A 20,037-nucleotide genomic window follows, 5' to 3' on the forward strand; every position below is an offset into this window, starting at 1 on the left:
ATTGGTGTTCCATCAGATTTGGTCTCTCTCTCTCTCTCTCTCTCTCTCTCTCTCTCTCTCTCTCTCTCTCTCTCTCTCTCTCTCTCTCTCTCTGCACCCCTTTAGATGGGGTGGGAGAGGGGAATGCCATGTCCAAAAAAAGAAAAAAGACAAACACACAGACACACATTTCACTCAATCACACTCTCTCTCTCTCTCTCTCTCTCTCTCTCTCACACACACACACACACACATACACGCACACACACTTCAGAGTGTGCCACCTCTGATTCTGAAGGAGCAAGACGCTGTGTATCGCTTGTTTACAGACACCGACCCCCCCCCCCACCACCACCAAAAAAACCCACTCTCTTCAAATGCCCTCCAAAACTAAATACACACTAGCGGGGAAAAAAGAAAGAAACTGTTTACTAAGGCTCCTTTCCCTTTTCCCGCTGCCGTGACAGGGTTTCTATGTGGGCAGTGGGAGGAGGGTTAAATCTCATACACAGTCATGAAATATGGGACTGAAAATACAATATGTACATCTAGTACATCTCAAGTCAACATCCCTGGAGACTCCTTCATTCGCCACAGGAACAACAACTTTGTTTTCTCTATTTACGGTTAAGAATTGTCTTTCTGAACAAATACAGGAATAAACTGTATAATATTATATGTTATATGTAATTATGTGTTTGTAAGATGTTTTTTTTTTATTAAAGACCACTGTTACATCTAATAAGCTTAATTAAGTTAAGAATGCCAGATTTCAAATTTAGGAATGCTAAATATTAAAGATATGGGTGCCAATCTTCAAATCATTCAAAGAAATAAACTAGGAGGAAATATACCATACATTTTTTTATTTGTCACACCATGTTTTTTTTTCTTCTTGGTTGCCAAACTTGACCAGCCAGTGGAAACGTATGGCAGATGTGATTTGGTCGTTGTTATTGTGACAGTGTAGGCCAGAGCCTCAGGAGTAATTACAGACTCGCCTGAGTGTGATTGACCAGGGCAACAACCGAAAAGCCATTAGGTAAGGAGAGAGTACCCAAACAAAATAGACTCACCAGGCATCAACTGACAGAGGCACAGGGACCTGAGCTAACCACCAAAGGATTGACTGTGGGGAATAGACAATATCAGGATGACCAAATCAGAAACATAGCATCAGCTGTTGCAAGACGTGCCCACGCGCACGCACGATTGACACAATTTGCATCATTGTTGCGCATGAAGTGACTTTCATGTTGGGGAGTATCTGTGGTTTGGGTTGGAAATATTTCTTTTCGTTTTTATTTCAATTTTAATCAAGTCCATGACTGAGATGTCAGATTGGAATACAGAGTTAAAACAAATGGTGTTATCTTGGGATTTCTGATCATAACAGGGGCTATGAAGTGCCCTTTCCCATAAATGTACAGGTAAATAAAAGGTAATCTGGCAAATGTGGTTAAGTTCAGGCATTCTATGGGATTTTCAGATGTTAGCGTGAGTGCAAAGTGATTGTCATCAATCTGGGAAAGGCATACACACACCAGTACACACGGCATACTGTACAGTTGCCATTTGCCGGGAAAACACCCACATATTCCATTTTAGTCAAGCTTCATCTTAAAGAGCTGCAGTGTAACTTTGGGGAATGACGGGTTGCCAGTAATTGAGACTAGAAGCCTGGGAGAGGAGTTGATTTGAGTACATGGACTGACGTCTTCTTCAAACCCAACACAGTTTTCTGGTATTTCTAAATAGCTATTTGTTGCAGCTGTGAGTATCAACAGCTTTTGCGATGACTGCGGCACAAATAAAAAGGAAACTCAAAAGGATGGCAAATGCTACCCGAAACAAAGGCTGCGCTGCTCCCTACCTATTTACTTGAGGTTTGAATTCCCCCCTCCGGAAAACAACAGAACCCTTAGAGTCATTATTCCCTTTGCATTTGATGTAGAACAAGAGCAGCTGTGCAATATTGACTTCCTCACCCATTGACAGACTTTGATTACCAGTTGGAATGTTATGCAAAAAAGGTAAAACCCAATCTTGTTTTGCTTTAGATTATTTTATTTATTTTTCAAAAATGGTGTAATTATTGGGGCTTTTCGGATCATTCTAAAATGTACATCATTTACGGGAGGAGATCCGACAGGGCATAACACATTCCACTAGGAGGATTGCCCCAAAATCTCAAAAGGTCTAAATAGAAGGTATTGAAATAAAAAAATAAAGAATAAGTATATATATATAAAAAAAAAAAAAGTTCAGAGAGACAATGAAATGATTGAAAGTTTCTCATTCTAGTTATTGCGTGGTGATCGAGCCTCGAAAATTAAAATGACTACAACAACATGAAACCAGATGAGGGGCCTTTGTAATCCAAAAAGAATGAGCACTTTCAGAAGATACCTTATTGCCACGGAAAAGAAAAGAGAGATCTTTTTTTAATCCTTTTGAAAGGTCTTTCTTTTGTCACTTTTTCTAATCTTGGGTGAGAATTTGCTTCTATTCCCGGAAGCACAAAAAAGTACAAAGATCTATCTTAACTTTATGCAAAGTGGTCTGCCTCCCTTTAAAACTCGTCAAATACAAGACGGAGGTTCGGGTGTCCTGTCAAAAACACACGTGGCTTACCTCTGTTGACATGGATGGGAGATAGGAAAAAAAATATTTTCTTCAGCCCATCAAAATGTAATTACATATGCATGCATAACAATTCATATCAGATATGCTAATATACTTCAGTAAGATCATCAGAGCTCGAAAATGATGTTTTATCAATTATGACAGAAGATGAATAACTCTATTTTTTTTTATCCAATTTGTGTACAGTGCAAGCATGTATATAAGGAAATGTCTATGAATGTCATATTTCCATCTTTCTGAATAGACATCTAACTGAACAACTGTTTTTGCAGAAATACTTGACAGATTCCAACAACCTCTGTTTCTGCAGACAGTGGACAATAACCACCACCTCATAAACACTGACAAAAGTTCCCTCTCAAAACTATCAAAATAATTAAAACCAAATAAACTGTTATTCATTATAAACATGTTTTCTTTATTTTGCCCTCCAACTCCCCTCCTCTCTGTATGCCCATTGCAGCAAGCAACACAAGGACAGCGCAAATAATTGTGACGCCTGGAAAGCTGAAAAATGTAAACAGTTCATTAGAGTGGATATAAAAGGCGTAAAAATACCCAGGGGCAGAGTGTAATGAGGGGCCCTGAAGTTACTCTGCAGACGCTTTTTCCTCCACTTTTCCGCTCTTTCTTTTCACCCCCTCGCACACGGCTGGTGGCATGGCGTGAAGAGTAATTAACCATATTTAATTTACAAAAGTGCGTTTCATTATGAGGTTTCTTACCAGTGGGAGAGCGGCTGGCCATTTCTAAAAATTTGGACTTAATGGCACTTTTGTCTGACTCCTAGTGTCGGCCTCAAATTGCCATTTAACCTTTTATTTCCTGCTAATCATCGCCACGTACTGTTGAAGAGGATGTGACACTCAAACACAGTAGCTGTGGCAAGAACAAAATATGGGAATTGTCACAGTTCAAGTTCCCAAAAATAATTAATCAATGGTATATAAACATAATTACAATTAAAATAATTTGTACTGCTATTATTATTCGCGCCATAAGTTATCATAAACCAAATGTGTATCAAAATGGAGTTACAAAATGGAGAGAAAAAGGTGCAAAAAACTGCAAACAAGCATGACATCACTTCCTGTCATTCTCCCCTCTGTGATATTTCCCCAGGTGATGCTTGGACTTCAGCCAGTGGTTCCTCTCTCGCTCCCCGGGCGCGGGGCAGAGGTGGCATAGTGTGGGGCCACGTTAAAAGGAAGCCGAGACCTTTAAGCAGGAAAAAGTATCACAACAGTGTCTTAAATAATGCATCTCAGCCTGGCAGGGGATTAACACACTCCAACAGCACAAAGAATAGTAATGTGTGCGTGCGCGCGCGCACACACACACACACACACACACACACACACACACACACACACACACACACTATCATTGTTTTGTCTTTAAAAGCAAACAAATTGGCAGAGGTTGTTCAATTAAGTAAGTGCTCCTTTTTGCGCGTTTGATACATTAGCAGATAAAGGCAAGCGGTGACAATTGTGATTGTCGCGGAGAGGTTTTTGTGCCTTTGTTTTGTTTTTGGTCTTTGGTGTCATCAAATCCACTACTGTTGTCGATCATCAGAGGGCTATGTGTGTTGTGTGTGCATTTGGGGTGGAGGGCCTTGCAAGCCTGTGCGTGTGTTTCTGTGTGTATGAGAAATCTCCTTCAGAAAATGTGTGTGTATGTGTGTCACACTAGCCTGTGTGTGTTCCTCTCTTAATGGAACTGCAGCAGTAGTAGGAACCCAAGCTTTAGATATCAGCATGGGGCCTCTCATTAGCTCACAGGTTGCTGCTTTTGTGGCTTCAACATGTGCACAAGGCATTGTGTTCCATCACCATAAAGGACTAAAGGAGTCTCACCAAAGCTATAATAGAAACACAAATAAACTCAAATGATCTATAGAAAGATAATAGTTGAGCTGCAACATATCTAAACCAGGCTTGAGAGAATTGTTCCATATAACTATGTGAGCTCGAGTTTCAAAAGGACCTTGTGTCATTTCAATGCGACATGATACACGGTTTGTCCATGAACCATTTTTATGAAATCACAAATTGGAACGCATGGCATTTGCTTTCCCTTTTTAGAACTCAAAGGTTTGTAACATTCTGAAATTATTCAAACTAAACTAAACTATGTAATAATATTCATATTCCATTAAATCATATGTGTATTACATGTCTATTTTACAGAAGAAAAAAATATGAAAAGTTTGATCTCAGGGGAGTATACTGCGATGACCGGGGCTTTTATTCGACTACCTCTGTGATTTGTGCGGTAGATTTCCCTGTCAGAGTCGTTTCTATTGTTAAATAGAGCTGGAATCAGTCAATAAGCCTAACGACTACCCGCAAAGCAAGAGGGCGAGGAGAGAGGGAGAGAGGAGGGGAAAAACGATCGCAACTGAACTCCAAACAAAAGAGCAAATTTTGAGGGGCTTTGATTGAAGAAACGCCATATACTTTGTGAAGGCCGGGGAACGGTCTCTCAATGGTTATTTCTTAAAGGCATGAGGGCCGATTAAACCCAATATTAAAATATGGAAGCGCTTCTAATGAAAAATCAAAGGCCCTGGCTTCTTTCTCCCCCCACTCTCTCTCTTTTTCAGTTACATGAATCCCGGGCTGTATGTGGGAGAGAGAGAGAGGTAGAGAGAGGGAGAGAGGTAGAGGAGAGGGGCCCGGGCGCTGGTGGTGCAACACACACAGACAGCGGTGGAGGAGTAAATCAATAGGAGGAGAGCCGTCGGGGAGGCAGCCGGGCGAGAGGAACCAGAGCGGGGCCTCTGCTCGGATCACAACGCTGGCTTCTGGCGTGCAGTGGGGAATAAAGTGGGCCTCCCCGGGTCAGCGCCAGAGAAAAAGGTGAGATTAGAGAGAAATGGAGGAGGGATTTCAGAGAGGGGTGGGGGGGCGGTGGTGGTGGTGGTGGTGTGTGTGTGTGTGTGTGTGTGTGTTGGGGAAGGGAGAGTGTGTGGGGGGGTGCGGTGCGGGATACCTGGCGAGCCAGGGACCAATCGGCCCATTAGCCTGTGGCTACCTACATATGGTTCACTGAACCCTCCACTGAGAAGAACTTTTTTGTCTTTTCTTTTTTCCTATCGGTCTTTCTTTAAAAAAATATATTTTTTTTTAAAAAGACCTTCACTTTTAACCCTTTCTCCGCTTTGGAGAGGGTTCTCTCCTGACCTCGATTTCTGATTCATTGTTGTTTGATGTCTATTCTCGGAGTGGTTATCTATAAATGTATAAAGCTAGACACAAAGGAAGATATTTGGGCCCATGCAGTGTTGTATAGGATGTGTGTGTGTGCGTGTGCATGTGCGTGTGTGCACGTGTGTGTGTGTGTGTGTGTGTGTGTGGGGAAATGCACAGAAGACTACCTTTCTCAGTCCCTCGCCTTTCTTCGGAGTAACGTGACCATTGTCTGCACTGAATACCTCCCTCATTTGCATAAGAATACAGCAGCACGCACAGGGGCTTAGCCACATCATTAAGGCTATATATTTATGTATACTTTCTTATTGCACTGGGCAGACCACATTCAAATGCAGATGAGGCCTGTTGGCCTCTTCCAGAGCCATTCCAACATGTGCCCTCGTGAACTTCCCTACACACTTACTGTCTCGATGGGAGTCTTCACGTTTTGTGGTGGAATTCAGAGGCGTTGTCCGAACTATGAGAAACGGGCAATTGAGGGCTGTTGAGGCACTTGTTCACACCTCTCGTATGGATTGGAACGACAAGCGGTATAATGGAGACCAGACAACAACATCAAATACTCATCCCAAAGAGTGAGTGCGTTAAGTTCACCAGGCCATAGGGCTAATCTAAGGTCACACTCACATTCAGGGTCTAGGCCGGCCTATGCACAGAGTAAGCAACATGGAGGCCCTAGTGAATACCTTTCAGTACGTTTTGTGTAGCTCTATATTAGATTTTGGTTGGCAGGTGCACAATGGCCTAGCTCCATATGGTAATAATCGCTGTATCTATATATAGTATAGTATAGCCAAATCACACATTTATTTATCATCTAGAACAGTACTTTAAACTGAACTGAAATGTTATGTTTGTAACAAATAACTGAACAAATAACCAATTTTATATGAAAAAATATTTGTTGCTCTTTAAATGAAAATAAACTTGGACCTCACTAAAGTTCCTCTCTCTTAAGGATTACTAGGCACAGACATTCACAGTAAAGAACTGTACTACCTACATATTTCTGAAGAAAATGTGTAAGCACAAAAATACAAACAAAGACAACGGTGTTGTTTGTACAAACAAGTATACGACAGAAAACTAAAGTGGTTCATCTCACTGTGGGTGCGAGTAGATGTTCTGATGGTAGCCAACCTCTGGGATAAATGAGCAAATCCCTCATTCATCCTTTACAGTGTAATTCTGATCAAGGCCACAGAAAGATTCCTCCACAGGCTTCAAAACCACCCAAGAAAAGTGAAAATTGTCGGTCGCAGAGACCAAAAGCATTTTCTCTTTCTTTTGCATGCTCCTCATTAGAAGCACTTAGGCGAGACAAAGAGAAATGCAATTTGATGGGGCACACTTTGTTACAATTTGCAGATTTACTCGTAGGGTAAATACATTGAGCTAACAGGGAAAATCCAATGAACATCAGCAGTGCTCCAGATGTCAAAGTTCTTCCTCTATTTCCACCTCTCTCTCTCTTTCCCTCAGACTCGTTTGTTAAAAAGCAAAAGCTCCCAAAAAAACAGAGGGGAAAAACACAGGCCTACTAGATGAATCATAATGCATACCATAAATACTTCATGACTTTTCTCATACTTAAGCCAGTCAGGCAAATCAAAAAAGGAAAAAAAAGAAAAGAAAAGAAAATCAGTGTCACCTGTTCTGGTCCCTCTTGTCAGCGCATCACTAGCGGTGTGGGTGTCACATGTCACTTCTGGTTTAAGCTGGTGCGTGGGACAGGCTTGGGGCACCAAAATAAGGGGGGAGGACAGACACATCACTGAAAGGAGAGGGGGAAGTGGATGGGGTAAAGGGGGAATGAGGATTGGGGAGGCTTAGGGTGCTATCATAGCGCCATGTCTTTATACTCCCCCCCAAACCCCTTATTATCTTTGGCCCCCGCTCACTGGAATCACTCAATCACACAGGCCCTGAGGATACAGAGGACCAGGGAGGGCCTGGTGTACATCAGGCTCACACAGCCCAGACAGACACATGTCTTCAAGGTACTGATCACTGTCAGTGGGAAGTGAGACTCTGGAGGAGCGGGAGATAAGCGAAAGGAAACGATCGCATCGGTGGGATAAGGGCCGAATTTGCACACTGTCAAACAACACATGCTCGTGGGGGAAATGCATACATAACCCCTTCTCGTATAGCCAGGTAGTGGAATAGGAGAAATAGGGAGACAAGATAACACCAGATTTACAAATACGATATTCCAAATCACACCAATCCTCAATGAATGACTCTTACAGTATATAGCAAATACTTGATTTTTATATTCATTGCTATATCACTCAATGGGTCAGTTCCTCAGTCTCCTCTCCCAACTGTAAGTGAACCAATCAAGCCACTATTGGAGTTACAGGGACTCGCTTCTTGTCTCCTTCTGGAGACACAGTCCTTCACCCAGGCTTCAGCTCAGCACCACCAATACATTACACCATCTGAGCAGTAAATACGCTCACCAAAGAGGAGAACTGCAGTATCGAGGCTGATCCAGAAAAGACAGCAACTGCTGTCTTTAGGTCTAAAAACAAGTAACAATGACAAATCTTTTTACGCCGCCAATCCACTAGGAGCTTGGGGGAAGATCCGCTGTGTAGGACAGCTTCCAAATGAAAGGCAGGATTCATAAGCGGAGAAAAAGATTGATTTGTTTGCATCTTAAATCTGCACATGCCTCAGAGGAAAGAGAAAAAAAAATTCCCTCAATTTCCATAAGAAATCTGATCTTTTTTAATCGGTTTGTGTGACTGGACTTTAGGGCTCTTGATGGCTGGTTAAATTACGGAACACATAAAAACACATAATCTGCATTAACTCCTTAGTGGTGTTAAACGACTAGCATTTTAGGGCTAACAAATGTGGCAAACCAACTTAAGGGGATTTTAAAGTGTCTAACATCCAAATAATGTTTGTCTGTCATGTTTTCTGTTTGTAGAAGTCACTGTAATAGAGGATAAGGGGCCAAATGATGAGCAACCTCCAAGCTGGAGTACAATGAAGCAGAGCCATGACTAGTACAAGTACAAATACATGCCCAGTACACACAAGAACAGTGGTTTTCAAATATCCTGTCAAAACCGAATATCCAGTAATACCCTAATCTTTGAATGTCTTTATAAAGGAAAACATGACTTTCTGATGAAGTGGCTTTGCCAACCTTTTTTGGCTGGATCTATAGAGTCCTAACTGAGCCCATCAAGACGACTTCAAAACCACTTGTACCCAAGTTCCACAGTCCCCATGACCATGACTTGACCATGACCGCTGAAATTAACACCATGGACCACTTTCGGTGCCTTTTGGTTGACATTCATTTATTTTTACTATTGTTGGGACTCCCTCTCCCAATTCAAACCTAATGCTATATTCATCATGCTATGCTTTAAATATGAAATTAGAAGTCACACCTCAAGGTAAAAGCATATCAGAATATTGTGAAATGTACTGGATAAAGCAAATAAACTTACTTAAAATATGTTTAACAAAAGTGGATGGAAATATTAATTCATAACCAAGAATAACCTCACGGTTGACCTCTGTTATAGAACCAGCCCAGTGCTGCTGGGTTTGGAAGGGAAATAAAGAAAGCTATAGCTTATGAATAACTTCAGGCTGACCAGATTTTATCTATCAAACAAGGAACTATGCTTGTTTAAACAGAGAGCCATTTGTAGATTCTAACACAAGTCTATTATCACTGAAACCCAATGGGCAGGCCAACTCATTTCGAAGTTGACATAGTTTTCCCTGTGTTTTCATCTCAAGCATTTTAAGATGGGATACTCAAAAGAGATGACCAGAATTTAACACATCTGCATTTCGACATTTGAACCGAAATCGTTTCTTTCCCCTTCGCAGACTATGCTAAAAGGCCCACGGTGCTCGTGGGATAGCTACAGCATTCAATATTTGCCCTAACAGACAGCCTATTTTCCATCAAATTATTTCTTGAAGGTCATTGATGATCGCTTATGAGACTATGAAATATAGAAAAATAAGTATTAAGGGATAGTTGCAGACAGCTTTTTATTCCATTCAACCTGACTGTATCAGGTAAATAAACTGTTCAATATTTCAAGGCTGGTTGAGTCAGGCTAGTAAACGCTTGGCAAATCCATTAATTATCTCCCTCGACAGAGATTGGAAGCCTTTCAGTCCAAGGTGTTATTACAGTATAAACTGCCAGGGCTCCTTACTTGACCGTGACTGCAATATTTAACAATCTTCTAATAAGACCTATTTGAATAGGGAAGAGACAGTGAAGCTTATGCAGGCTTCAATCACTATGAGTGAACAGCGTAGTATCATAAGTTACAGGGTACACAAAGATGACAAAGATGTGGTGTGAAAAATCTATTTCTATGTAAGCTTTCCACTTGTGTCATCTCCTATTTTTCCATCATTATCATTTTAAATTAAATTACAGGTATCAAATATAAAGGCACTATTCACCAACAAAGTAAGATGCATTTCGACAGTGAAACACATATAGCCTATTTATTTCAAAAGTTTCTGTGGCTAGTAATTTTCTCAACATTTTCAAATTTATGAATGTTATGAATAAGTGAATCGTTCTTATGATGCCAAGGAATAATGCATATACAATTTGTGGTGAATCGCTCTAATTAAAAGGTCCAGTATGTAACATTCAAGCTTTCTTTTTTTCCACAACAGCTAATGTCTGACACTGCGAGGGGGGGTTACATTATTATTAGGGAGTATGTTGTTGTTTCTCCGTGATGGCCAGAGGTGGCAGATATTCTACAATCTTACGCCCTGCTCCTTTAACAATTGACAATAGTTTAACCATCATAGTGTGATTCAGTGAAGATCAACTATATCAGACTGAAGCACTTTCTTAGAAACTTAACACTTAACATATGAACCTGAACTCTCCACTTTCATCTCAAACTTCTGAAATATATAAACTGAAGCTTTAAAACATGCTCACTTTGTCCAGGTAAAGAGTGGAAATAAAAGTATAAAAACACTCAAATTTAGAATCATTCTGGGGCAAATGTGTCAGGTCAGGAAATAACAGTGTGCAACGTTTGGAGTCAATTTCCTTAGGAGGTGGAAGCGGAAATGAAAATACATGCACATGCGCGCACACACACACCTCTGTCCTAAGAAAAATGCTAATTGTGTAAGAAAACAGCATTTCCCATATTTTTATCTACATCTTCAAACTTCGAGCAACTACATATAAGATGTAGATTTTCAGCAGGCCTAACTTCATCCAAGAGAAACTCTTCATTTGCCCATCGATATTCCCTTTGCCAGATAGCTCAACCTGAATTCCTGGAGCAATATCGCCATCTGGTGTCAGAGCGGAAAGACTTTTCTTTTCTTGAATACTTTTGCACAACTACACAATGAAAGCCTGTGTTACGGTAATGTTTCAGCTAAAAGTGCCAAATGCTCTACATATAACAGTTTGATAAAAACATAATACTTTATGTGTTTTACTCCTGGATATTGTTTATTTTAACTTCTGAAATATAGACTTCTTTCCATATTTTTAAGAACCAGAACTGTGATGCGCATAAATAAGTTTGTCCATATCATTCGTATCACTCCAAACTCCAGAAAGGAAACACTGATACATTTTATCTGATCATCCAGGCAATTATAAACAGGCAAACATTCAGATGGCATATTTGAAGCCATATTTGTCTTCTCAATGTATGGGCTCATATGTGAATGAAAGGTGTCTCCACATTATCAATGTAGCGTACACAAGAGTTGCAAAAATAATGAAGGTTTGCATCAGGGCTGTAAAGACTAATAGATTAAACACACAGATGAATCAACTAATGCTTGAGTTGACAACAGATTTTTGAAAAAACAACAACATTTGGATTGTATCAGACCATGGACAAGAAGTTAAAGCTAAAGTGAGTGCCATGTAGACAAGTAAACAAGAGTGTACCAAGGAGGCTCAGTTTAAGCAGTTAGCACCCTATTTTCTTGTTCTATGGGCAATTTGCACCTTGAATGTAGAGGCCATTATTTCATTGTGAAAGTGCCCTACTAGTGCCCTGTTTCTGAAAGTCCTGCCTCTCTCATCGCCTCATTGGCTTTTACAACGTACATATTCCAAAACTTTTCAAACACAAACCATCCTGGGTGTCTGAAGAAGTACTGGAAGGCTATACATGTTGAGAAACAAGTTTATATGACCTTGGAACAAGTATTTCTGGAGAGAAATGGCAAGGATGACGCAGAACATCCAATGTGGTGAATCGTAGGTATGACATTGAACTTTTAGTAAACTAGCTAGTTTTAATATCCAGGTGGGTTTTATGTTGTTTGGCTGTGCATTCATCTGTCATTTTGCTATTTTTGCTTGTCTGTTCTGATCACATTTAATGTGGATATACAAAAATGAGGCTCACTCACATGTAATGTGGGGCTAGTGTTAGTCTAAGATTTTAAATTATTTCAAATAATGAAATATACCCCTTGATTTGAATATGAATTCTAAAGACCTTCATTAGATTACCATCATAACCAAAATAATAAGGACCAATTTGTGTTTCTGTTGTCATAGGAGACTTTGTGAACAAATTGTGTAAAACTTACAAAAAGTAATCCTGCTTTTTTGGAACACTCATGGAATTCCTTGAACCCTAAAAATATATATCATAGAAATGAGGAGCTATTTGCATGAGAATGTCTTGAGATCCATTGGCTACATTGTTTACATTTTTGTTTGGCACATACAGTGTGGCTTTAATTTGCATTATTGTACATGTGTACTTTAGTCTCCAATCCAGTCTCCTGCAACACCTCACATTAGCAATTTGACAACTAAGTGAATCCTTTAAATGAATATAGGTTTTTCTACAGTAGTATTTATTGAATTGCTCATGCATCATAATAACCATATACAGTGACCAAAGAAAAGTCTGTGAACCCCTGCACAGTTTTCAAAATGTTCTCCACACTTTCAAGGTGAAAGTGTTAACTATTTGTTTGTTTGTTCTAAAGAAAGAACATATATAAATAAAATGCAGATGCCTTCAGTGAATAAGTATATGAACTCCTGGGTCAGCACTGAAGGCTAATTTGTCAGAAATTACAGCTTTGATACTTTTCAGATAAGCCTACCAACATTGCACACCTGACAGGACAATATTCACCCATACTCTGCCAAGTTGGTTGGGGTTTGTTGGCTTGGCTTTCCAAATGTAATGTATGTTACTAAGTTTAAATGACTGTGTTATGTTCTGTATCAGCATTTTGTCTAAATATTCATGACCATTTATGTAGTCAAAAGTATTGTGTTTTCAAGAGCGAGACAGAGGAGCTAGCAACTGAGGTGTAGCAGTTTGCTGTGCAGGTGTTCTCAAGCTGTCTCTCTACACTGTATAGACCTGATCTACACAGAGCGCCTCTCAGAGGAAAGTCAATATATGGGTCTCTCACAGCACACTCACAGAGCAGATAACACAGAGAACCTTCCCAGACAAATACAAAGAAGTCTGACATGCACCACAACCATAACATTATTCTTGTCTCCACTTATTTCCCCTGACTTGGGATGGTACACACAAATAATGTATTTGTTTCCTTTACGTTGAAAGCATATACTTTGGGCCTATCTGGCTGCATACTCCCTACAAAAAAGATTAGGAATATATCATGTCCATCTCTCTATTGTCAAAATTACCAACAGCTCAGTGTGGGAACCATTAACTTCCCTCAAAATGGCTGTCAAGTGCGTTTAGAGGAACTCCACAGAGGTCTGTTGACATAGCCTCCCGATGGTGGAACAACTTTGCCATGCTGTCTTTGAAGATGGAGGGTCTGTTTACCCGATAGGTTTCATTAAATTAAGCCTCCATTAGGCCTCTCTTCTGCCTGATCAAGGGCATAGCTAAGAGGCATGTCATTCTGCTTCCCCCGACTTAAAATGTCTCGCTTCTATCAAACAGGGTTTTGTTTTGTTTTGGGGGGCTTTTCGGTCATGCCACACTCCCCTTTGGCTGCTGCAAGGCCCCACTGTGGGGGTCCTCCGGCTTTAAGACCCCTCTGTCCCTCTATTATCAAAATGAAACCGTCAACCAGCAAACACATCGGAAATGCACCTTCGGGATGACTGTCTGATAAGCATGCAATCTCTTTTTGTGGTGTCCCCCTGGAAAAAAGGCTGGGTTACTGAGATGGGGCTGGGACCGTCTGGTATAGAAGTGTACGGGGGGCTCAATCTGGCGCCTTGGTGGCGTCAAAACTTCAAACCGCGGGTGAACGAGAGGATGATAGAGGGGGTTAAGGGGGAGACACCCCAGGGAGGCTGGGAGGGTGGATAGGGAGGGAGGGAGGGATGGGGGACAAGGCCTTGATATCCTGGGGAAGCACAACAAAGGCTGGGTTTTTTTATAAAAAAAAAGAAAGGCGATGGCCTTTTTCCCTGAACCCTTTAGAGCTGGGAGTTGTGTACTCACTGGGCCCGCAGGAAGTGAGAGGAAAGTGAGAGACCAGGCTGGGCGAAAGCATTTGGCACTTCTGAGCATGAGGATGAGGCAGAGGTTCCAGCTTTAGGACAAGTTACCAGGCCCTAGAGATGGAGCTGATGTGAAAGTAGACAGTTGGAGATCCTGGTTTAAATGACCTTTGCCCTCAAAATAAATAAAGTTTGTTTTCAACATAACATAGTTTCAAACTGGGTGGTGAAGACACAGCTCCCCCAATGCTAAGTATACCAAGATGAAAAGCAATACTACAGTAGATTTGTTTGTTCACCACTATTCAACATCACATGAACTACCAGTAATCTCACTATCTAACAAAAGTTCCTACACAATCAGTTCAGTATAACTTCAGAACTATATGAGCTGACGGTTTCTAATTCATGTGTTAACTTCCTCCATACAGGACATGCTGCTTTGTGAATCAAAACCTCTTCTGAAAGCACAGCGGCGAAGCTTGCTATGTGCAATTGATTGAATTCTGTCCTGACATAAAACTGAGGTCCCTTGAAAATGTGTAGACCTAGAAAGTAACAAATCAACCAAATTGTCAAGGGGGTAGCAGGAGTCTTATTAGGAGTGTGCAACCAAGAGTGTTTTGGGAACCACTGACCTACACTTTACCCACTCCGTTGCCGTCATTGTTAATGTACTTGGTGACAACAGGTCTCTTCACATCTCCTCAAAGGAGCATACCATGGGCAAAAAATGCGAGGCATGCAAATTAGCGGTAATATCTGACACAGCAGGTGTTAATTGCTTGATAATTAACCACGGCAAGTGTCGAGAGAGGAGAAACTACAGATTAATCGCCAGCCAATTAAATGCCCAGAGCGAGGAAAGATCTCTTCTGTAATCTGAGGTAGTGAAGTCTCAGTAGTGGAGCAACAAATCACTAGCACCTGATCTCTTGCTCAAAGAAGACTGTTTGTTTGACATTTGGAATCACGGTGATGGCGCTTACCATGAGGTAATTGATCTGGCAAAGCCTAAAACTCCTTCTTTGTTATGTTTCAAGCTGGCACCTCAACATTTTAAGGCAAAATATCTTTACCTGTTGAGTGCAAGGTGAAATTAAAATACACAAAGACTTAAGAACAGTACAATCCACAAAGAGGAAATATGTTTTGTTTTTTTAAATTTGGTTAAGGGTGCCAACAGGTCCTCATATTTGCCATATTTGTGTATAGACTTTATTCTTAGAAAGTGAAGTAGCCTAAAATATGATAGAACGAGTGGCTTCACATTGAAACAACATGCCCCTCATTAAGGTTTGATATGCGTAGTGGGGTGGATGCGAGACGGACAGGTGTGATTTATGAATTACTAAACAAGGCCTACATATTCTGGCCTATATATTCTGTGGCATCAACACAAGCCCACTCTCTACGGACTGTTTGGGCTTTCAAATACAGACTCTGAATTAACCACAGTGGACTCACCACTGACCTTCAGTTTCGGCCCGGTGTGTGTGTGTGTGTGTGTGTGTGTGTGTGTATGTAGGCAATATGTCAGTGTGAAAACAGAGGGAGAGAGAGTGTGTATGCGAGTACCAAAGTGTATGTAAGAGGGTAAGGGTGTGTGTGCACATACACACATGTTTGGTTGTAAGCACAAGAGTATGTGTTCATGTTTCAGTACAAAAGTACTAAATACTACCTGCCCACGTTGAGCATTATTCTGTGGGTGGAAGCTTTTTAGAATATGCTAACAGTTCAAGTATGGTGTGGTGGGGTACTTACAAAGTCTTTCTCCAGCTTTTCCATTTCCTGCTTGTAGCTCTTCAGTCTGCTGTTGTACATCCCTCTGCTCTGGATGGGGATCTCACGCACCTCCAGGTCCATTTGCTCCATCTAAGTCCATCAACATATTCATTTAGGCCTAACTCAACTAATTGAGTTGTTACTTCTAACTCAGACAATGATTATAGCCTACTTTAAAAATGTTTTAAAAAAAAGACAGTGATGAGTTGAGTTCTAGAAGAAATGTTTGCCAATAAATAAATACATTTATAGAGATAGAAAATGAACGTAGCACAAAAGTTGCAGTCTCTGTAAAACATAAAGAGATTCTGAAGATAAAAACGAAATCTCAACTCCAGCATAAACTTTCAATTTCTTAATATGGGAAACTTCAGCGGCATTAACTTTAATCTATTCCAATGTTGATTTTAAAAACATTCACTGCTCTTCTTCATGTCATTCACCAAATGATAAAAGTTATGACAGAAAAGCAGTTCCGTAAATAAACAAGATACAATCTAATTGAAAGCCCTTCATTTTAAAGACGTATTGAGGCCCAACAGTGTCGTAAAGAATGTAGCGAACATACATGAGGTACAGGAGAGAGACAAGACTCTCTGAGGAAGAATTTGAGGAGCCTAAACAATATGACATAATTAGACAACTACAACTACACTGTGTGTTAGTTCACTCCCATCATTTTTCTTAACAAGACGTGAGGAGTCCCTACTCCAAATAATGGCGTGAAATGTGTCATGGGTGTGTCACTTAAAAGCAAATTATTGGAAAGTGATCATGCAGTTAGCACGGAAGCAGTCTTCCGCCAAGTGAAGTGTGTGTCATGTCACCGTTACACGTTAGGATTATACAGGTGCAGTTGTCTGAGCCAGTAAAATTGTTTCCTGCTCCAAATTCATTATTTAGGAAATGGGACAAGCAGAAATTACTGATCAAAGACATACCAACTCTCTGACTTCTTCGAGCTGTTTGTCGACATTTAGAACCAGCTGTGTCTTCTCCTCTGAAAGGGAAACAGGAGAAACATATTGATCAGTCGATGGAGGAGCAGCGCGTTATGACAACAACCCAACTCCCCCGCAACGGGGGGAAGAACAAAAACAACACAGGAGAGTGCATTGAAGATATATTTACACATTCTCTCCGCACACCGATCCATATTTGATGTCTCTTATTTATCTGCGTGTAAAAGGGCTTTGTTGGCTTTTGTAGAGTAGCAGCGAGACACCTCGTGCCAACTCAAAGGGAAAGGAGATGTCAGCTTTGCTTGGTTTGAGTCCCACTCAAAATGACTAAAACACTGTTCTGTCCTCACCCGGTGGCTTCAATTCTAAATCATCAGTTGAAGCTCATTTGGACTAAAGTTTCATATGGTACCCCTTGTATATTAGGCTACTGTGTTGTAGCCAACCATCTCTGTTTTAACTGATTCTGACATGTGTAAAAACATCATAAGCACTTAATCATAAACACATTTCGTAAGACAAAGGAATTTGAAAATATAGGTCTCGGTCACCTACACATTAATTTTACATCCTAACTATTCTCTTTTCATCTTTTAAAGCAGCACTCTTTAGTTTCTGTCTCCATGTCCTGGCAGTTCTTTATCACAATTTGAACATGATATATTCTTTTTGACTGGCCACAGTTCTAACCAACTTCTAAGAAGTCACGGATTAGCCTACAGACAAGACCCTTCTGTTGAATAAAGTTTGCTAAATAATTGCCAATATTTTTAAATTATTGAAATGTAGACTCAAAAACAAATCACAAGGCTATCTATGATGGGAGCACAACAGTGCCAACATTTCTTTTGCCCTTTGGGTCTGCACCGCCTTTTGCCAGTCATCAAATCCATTTTTAAAACCTGTGTCCAACCTCACAGCCTACACAGTAAACAGCCAGAGGCTATTCTCTGCAAGGTAAGACTGTATAGCCCGCTCCAGCACTGGCCCAGGCAAGATGAGCCTGAAATATGCATGGATATTTACCAGGAGTACCGTGGATTGACGGGCACACAGACAAGTAGTTTTGTAAACAGGGTGCAGAAAGGCAAAAAAGTTGCCCGGCGAGATTCTTTTCGATTCTGCGCTCAATATTTTATCTCCGATGATTGACAGGCCTTCAGCTTTCCATAAACACTCTTAAAGAAAAAAGTAATTTATGTTTAATGGAACGAGACCTTGCATTAGTCTACATTGTATTCTTATTCAAACCTTCCCAAATCTTCGGATAGTAAGAAAGCAAAACAAAACCATATCCATTTGATTCTCGTGTGAATGCTGAAGGCAAGGCCAAGACTGTCCAGGACATTTCTTCTTTTGCCATGGCCATTATCAGCGATTGTGCATATGTGACATAGAGCAACACGAAAACAACTATGACAAAGGCCCTATGTTGAAGCTATTGTCATAGTATGAGATGGAGGGTTGTCAACCAATGGGCACAATTCGGCCACTTCAGGAGAAAAAAATAAACAAAAGGAGAAATGTCTTCATGAGTCAGAATGAAATTGAAATTCAAGTGCAAACTATTCTGGCAGCGGCAGAGGACACTGAACAATTACTGATCGGGTATGATGGGCTCCTGGCTTTGTTCATATTCGTATGGGCTTATTTCAACATTCTCCAGAGATGGTGGCTGGGAAACATGGGGGAATTACACTGTGGAAGGACTTCATTGTTTCCACCAAAAAGGCAATTCAAACCATGACCATTCAATCATTCATATGAGCCTCACCCCTAGGAAAATAAAGAAGCAAATGTGAGCTAAGCAATGGAAGACAATGCCAGATGATCAGATCAGATGTTTGGTGTTCAGTAGCTTAGCTACCCTGTAAATAGGTAAGGCAGCCTGGAGATTGCAAACAACGTCTTTACTGAGCCATACAAGGACAGAGCTCATAGTCACATATTACAAAAAGCAGAGAATAAATGACTAGGCCTAATCAACACAGCAGGAGGAAGGAGGATGCGATCCAAAACAAATTGTGATGCAAAAATAGTGAGGGAGCGGTATGTGAAAATCACATGATAAGCCTGAGAGATAAAAAAAAAAATGAAAAATAGACCTCAAATAAATGAGTTAGCGCACCTGAGAGCCGAAACATCAACATTACATTGTGAAGGGAAAAAATGCAAGAAACCAGTTGGTTCTATTAGGCTCCCCTCGGAGCCCATGCATCTGGATTACTATCCATTTCAGAGTCCATTTCAAGTCATAGCATAGGACACGGATACTCAAATGACAGCCCGATTTGTTGTGGCCCCCCAAGCAACAACAAAAATAAGAATTATTCTACATTTTGGGGGATTAAAAATGACTAAACCAGATAGAAAACCCCAGACAGCAGAAGCCCTTCTCATAATTCAGGAATATTCAAGTCAGGGAGGGCGGAGCTAGACCGAAAAACAAGAGCAACGGTTACATGGTTACAGGATTACACACACTTTTCATTGTGTTTATGTGCCGTTGTTCCCGTTTAAGTGTTGTTGTCTAACACAAATAATATTTTCAAGAAGTAAGTGCAAATTACAGTGACCTAGTATTGGAAAGAGGAAGCATGTTGTCTTCTTTTAGCTCTGTACTCCAACCGTTGGGATTTGAAATCACTATGAGGTCGACATCTCAGCTTTATTTCATTGTTGTTGTTTTTCAGATTGGGCTCAACAATTATTATTTTTTTGCTCCAGGTACAGGGCATACAATTTAATTAATTATTTTTTTTTTACAAATTACTCACTGCACAGAACGAACCTCCTGTAGGCTTTAAGTTTTGCACCTATCCCTGTACCAAAAATACCGCTAAATATTTTCCCATGCATGTTTTCAGTCTTACGCGGTCTTATGCATGTAAGTTGCTATCTTGTGCTGTCAGGTGTAGTGGAATTTTACTTTAATGCTTTATATGAATGCATCATTTGCTTGTCACTAAGAAAGCTAACAGACTCGGGG

The 20,037-nt window shown here is 40.6% G+C and overlaps 1 protein-coding gene across 2 annotated transcripts in view; it reads right to left on the reverse strand.

Annotated features, from left to right (window-relative positions):
* Positions 1 to 20,037, reverse strand: part of vti1a (vesicle transport through interaction with t-SNAREs 1A) — a 123,585-nt gene that overhangs the window by 100,888 nt on the left and 2,660 nt on the right. For both annotated transcript variants that reach the window (XM_083687262.1, XM_083687263.1), the window contains exons 2-3: positions 17,028 to 17,086; positions 16,066 to 16,176 (exon numbers count right to left, since the gene is read on the reverse strand). In XM_083687262.1, the coding sequence (XP_083543388.1) occupies positions 16,066 to 16,176; positions 17,028 to 17,086 (170 nt within the window). The remainder of the gene's footprint in view (positions 1 to 16,065; positions 16,177 to 17,027; positions 17,087 to 20,037) is intronic.

Source organism: Argentina silus (genome assembly GCF_951799395.1).
Source record: "Argentina silus genome assembly, chromosome: 16".
NCBI lineage: Eukaryota > Metazoa > Chordata > Actinopteri > Argentiniformes > Argentinidae > Argentina > Argentina silus.